Source organism: Cryptomeria japonica, chromosome 3 (genome assembly GCF_030272615.1).
Source record: "Cryptomeria japonica chromosome 3, Sugi_1.0, whole genome shotgun sequence".
NCBI lineage: Eukaryota > Viridiplantae > Streptophyta > Pinopsida > Cupressales > Cupressaceae > Cryptomeria > Cryptomeria japonica.
Genome location: NC_081407.1, coordinates 639,173,794 through 639,178,805, shown reverse-complemented (window position 1 = coordinate 639,178,805; position 5,012 = coordinate 639,173,794). Strand labels below are relative to the sequence as shown.

At 35.4% G+C, this 5,012-nt stretch overlaps 1 protein-coding gene across 1 annotated transcript; it reads right to left on the bottom strand.

The window, feature by feature from the left end:
- Window positions 1-1,644: 1,644 nt before the first annotated feature.
- On the bottom strand, window positions 1,645-3,485 carry LOC131050154 (uncharacterized). The gene is made up of 4 exons (XM_057984327.2): window positions 2,867-3,485; window positions 2,545-2,784; window positions 2,245-2,455; window positions 1,645-2,112 (listed from the first exon to the last, which is right to left on the bottom strand). Exons 1-4 carry the CDS (start codon window positions 3,125-3,127, stop codon window positions 1,826-1,828), a joined length of 999 nt encoding a protein of 332 aa, XP_057840310.2. The 5' UTR covers window positions 3,128-3,485; the 3' UTR covers window positions 1,645-1,825.
- Between the last annotated feature and the right edge of the window lie 1,527 nt (window positions 3,486-5,012).

Genomic DNA, 5,012 nt, shown 5'->3' with positions numbered 1-5,012 from the left:
GTACAATTTTAATACCATTCTTCCATTATTGATAGGTCTTAAGTATCCTACCCATTCCATTTGCTTTCTGTATATTTCTCTGCCATATGGGATGGGAAAAGAACGGCATGCAACATAAAAGTATTTGATCCTATCGATGTAATACGCTTGCTTAATCTTCATAATGGATTGCCAGACCCGCTAGCTCAACTCATTACAGTGATGGTGGAATCATTACTGCTCTCTGAAGATGAAGTAATCTCAGAGCTAACAGATACAAGATAGTTCTTCATTTCGTTGCCATACAGCTCAAAAATATTCAATTCAGAAATGCAATTAAAAGTCACCATTCAGAATTGAACAAATAGATCATATCATAATTTTTAAAGAAGCAAAACAATTCTGCATATAGATCATTTGTATTTGTTGATGTAAGTTGTTTAGGGGGTTTGACCTAAGAAAACTCATTCAAAGGGATCATCTCCACAAACTTCTCAATGCTGTCCTAAACACCACCTTGATATTGGAAGAAAACAAACAAACAAGTTTTCAAGTGCATATCATGTCGGATTGATCTCAGACAACACAGATTAAATGTACACAACAAATATAAATCTGCAACTATTAGGATCAAACTCACCGTGCTCAAGAGTGAATTGTATAGCTTTCTAAATTGATATAGAATCATACAATGTGAATTATATGTCCCAACTCTTTATCAAAGTTATAGTTATAATAGTTTGTGTGCTTAAGAGTGAATCATGGAGCTTTCTAAATTGAGATAATATCATAGAATGTGAATTCATTTTCTAACACTGTCAAATAGATGTGTACAATTTCAGTATCATTCTTACATCATTGATTTTAGCCTGAATACCTCTACCCATTGCATTTAATTTTTGTATATCTATTACAATTATATGTTCCAACTCTATTTATCTGAAGTTATAATAGTTTACTAATTGATTGCATTTATTTATGCAGTGAGATTAAGTCTCCTCTACAAGAGTCTACTTTAACCAAAAAAATATATCAAAGAGAGAAAATTTTGAAAAAGAAAACACTTGCAAACATTCATCAAACTCTGCCATCTGGAATGGGAAAAGAATGGCGTACACCATAAAAGTATCTGATTTTATCGATGTAATACCCTTAGTGCCTTCATAATAGACTGCCAGACCCACTAGTTCAACTCATTACAATGAAGCTGGAATCATTAGTGCTATCAGAAGATGAAGTAATCTCAGAACTAACAGATAAAAAGATAGCTCTTCATTTCGTTGCCTATACAGCCCAAAAATATTCAATTCAGAAATGCAACTGAAAGTTACCATGCAGAATTGAAAGAGTACAGTATACCAAAATTGACGAGGGCAGTTCAACAAATTGCCGAACTCTTTTAAGGTTAATCTAAAGTTACAAAGTAAAAGTAAAACCTTTTATATTCAATTAATAAAATACAGTAGCAACAAATAACAGAAAAGAACAGTTACAAAGTAAAAGTAAAACCTTTTATATTCAAATAATAAGATACAGTAGCAACAAATAACAAAAAAGAACAGTTACAGCCAGATCACAAGGTCTGATTAAAAAAACAATCTGAACTTGAGGACTGAGGTAAAGGATGATAAATCATCAAAGAATGGTAGCAAAGAAACCATCAGATTAACAAGGCAACAAATATTTCTACTTTCGATTAAAGGCAGAACATATATACTTCATATAACATATAAACGAGGTCATCCTCAGCAGTTTATATTGTTTCAAAACCCAAAATTCTATAATCTTATGAAGTCATATAGTTATATACGGTTGTACATGGTATCCCTAATCAGAAAGCTGTTTCTCACATTTCAGTTAAAGTCGGCACAAGCTGAGCAATAAACAGAGATGCACCCTTCACTACATTGAGGTAGCGGGTTCCTTGAACAAACTCACACATTGTAAGATAGACAGAGACTTTCCTTCCACCTTCGCTTGGCAATGGCAGAAGCCTGGTGTATCCAGTAACAACACCACTCTCTGCAGGCTCAAAAACACTCCTCCCTTCATCCACAGAAGAACCCTTGAACACAAACTCAACACGGTCGCCCGCTCCTGTGTTGCCCTTCTCTGCAACCCTAAACAGAGCGTCTGCAATTCAACCAAGAGTCTTCAGTAAAACCCTAAAAAAAATAGATAAAATCATATGACATGCAATCGCTCAGTAGCTGTTTGACAGTCCCAAATTGGCTTCAGAAACCCAAAAAATGGCTACTTTCTTACCTACAAGCCCATCATCTTCCTCTGCTAAGGCGCAGAGGTGGTTCAGAAACGAAGAATATATTTCCGGATTTTCTGCTCTCCCCACTGTGTACGAATTACACTGACGGACCTTCCAGACGTGATTACATTGGCTGAAACCCTGCGACTTGCTTGCAATGACGCTCTTAATGAAATCTCTCGCCGTAAGCTTTTCCAGCAGCAATGCCAGAGTCTGGAACACCAAAACCCTAGATAAATATGAAAACCCCAAATTACACGGTTTTAAAAACTACATAAAACATGAGAAAAGATAGCGGGAACCTTTCTGGTGAGGGAGTTAAGCCTTTCCGAATGCGCGACAGTCTTGGGAAGCTTTAAAACCAGATTGCACTGACCATCGACGATGCAGTGGGGATTCAGTTTCTGAAGGTCTACAGTAATGGAGGGCACCATACGAACAACATCCTTCCCTGCTTCTTCTTTATTGTTTATAACTTTCCCCATTCTTCGAAGAATTGGGGACACGGGATCATCAACATCTTCTTCGGATTCCTCATGTTCCTAATTTTACAGATCAGAAACAAAACACTTATGTCAGAAGACTAAGATGGCAATTCAAGCAGCCTTAAAATGTATGACCTACCTGAGCAGAGGATGCAGGGATTATCTTAACATCTCTGGAGAAGCCCGTGGTGAGATTCTTTTGCTTCATTGTGAGCAGATCAATCGCATAATTCGTTCCCGATGGGTACCGAGAAGATATGAGAGGACCCACCATAACGTTTGTATCGCCATTCCTCTTGGCTCTCTCGATTTTTGCAGCCATTTCAGGTGGGTACCGCACCCACTGCCCATCATCTTTCCACCACACACCCTTCTCTGTTGGATCCATGATTTTGCACATCACTTCTCTCAGAACCCTCCAAGCAGATACAATTGCAGCTCGTTACAGAAGCTTTATAAACGGATATGGACTTCGGTGGGGAACATTCTCCTACAAGTTTTGCTTTATGAATGCGACTGATGGGATGGATTTCGCGCCTGCATTTATACCTCGGAATGCTTTGTTATGATCACACCATACGACAAAGTTGGAAAAACAATTAATTAGAAGATATGGGCAATCAAAAATTGCCTCGTATGCAACGTGAGCAGAACAATGCATGGTGTCAAAGCATCTTGCTTGCTTAGCTTCTACTCTTTCCCTCTGTAAATCACACTGTAAATGGCGGTCTATTCGGGTGTTTCAATTCCCACTAGGTAAGTCCCATCCCTCCCTTTGGCAAATTGATATATTAGATCTTTATCATATGGTTTCATATATGAACAATTGGATTACATAAATATTGGCATCTTTGTCTTTAATAAAAATTAATAATTAATTAAAAAGATAGATGATGTGATGTGTTTATTTATGCTTACATTTTAATAAATTACATAAATATTGACAAATTTAATTAAGTAGATAGATGATGTGATGTGTTTATTTATGCTTAAATTTTAATAAAGTAATAAGATGTCAATTCTAGTAGAACTTTTTTGAAAAGAGATTTCCATATTCCAACAACAAATAAACACGTTAGTACTATAAAAACTAAAGGGGACACTCAACATGGTTAGAGGAAGACAAAAACAAAATATAGAAAGAAAATCAATGAATGTACAAAATAATGTAACTTGGTTTTAGGTATAATTCAAGGACTTTGTCTTGTGGCAAAATGAATTATTTAGGTTGTTAGCGGAGATGAAACTTAGAAAATTTTAGTTTGTCATCCAATAATAGAAGCATCAATTATAAAGCAACGGAAAGAAGTTAATTGGTTAGATAAAATGTTAATGGCTCCCTTCTTTAAAATCAGAGCATCCTTTCCTCTTCAATGTATTTGGAAAGCTTGGCAACAAGTTTGTTTTTATTTGGAATGGAATAACTCTTCCTTGCAACATGGTTTCAATTCCGCCTCAACCTCAATTTGGTGGAATAGACCGATTAGTTATCATAAAAAGCCACTTGCTATTAGTTTCTCGAGACATGCTTACTATCTTTTTAACAAAGGAGTCCACAAATTCAACAATATTTGGGATTTCAACACATGTAATTGGGCTTCTTAGCAATATATCGAAGAGAAGTATGGGTTGGGTGAAAAATTCAAACATTTTCTAATCTTTGTGCAATCCTTAGTCCCTCTTGATCTCTCTATGAAGTTGTGTACTTCTAGAGATTGTAATTTTTTCAAAGATTGGAAATAGCTGTCATATAGTTCATTTAATTATTTTCCTTTGAAAAAGGTTTTTTTTTCAAATCTTGTCTTGTTGGTCGATAACTCCTCGTCTTAATCATAAGTGGAAATGTAGATTCAACTCTATATTTTGGATCAAAATGAATGCTCAAATATGGAACTCAAAAACTGATTTTGATACGCAAGTGTTGGCATGAAAAATTTTATATTGCAAGCTACCTATTGGGGATAGATTGAAATGTTTAACGGTTCAATCAATCAATTGCCCTTTGTGCCTATGTGTTGAGAATATGAGACATGTGTTTTGGGATTATATATTTGTTAAGAAGTTATGGACATTTGGGTTTGAAAAATTTCCTTCCATCTCCTATCATGAGCTTAATTGGAAAGAATCTATCTTTGGTTTTGGCATGCATAACAATGATATTTCTAACTCTATTGGATAGGTTTTCTTAAAGCATATTTGGAAATCTATATGTTCTACAGTGTTTTCTAAAAGAATTCATTAGACAACTAGCACTTTAAGACTTTACTCTAACATTTTTCTACATG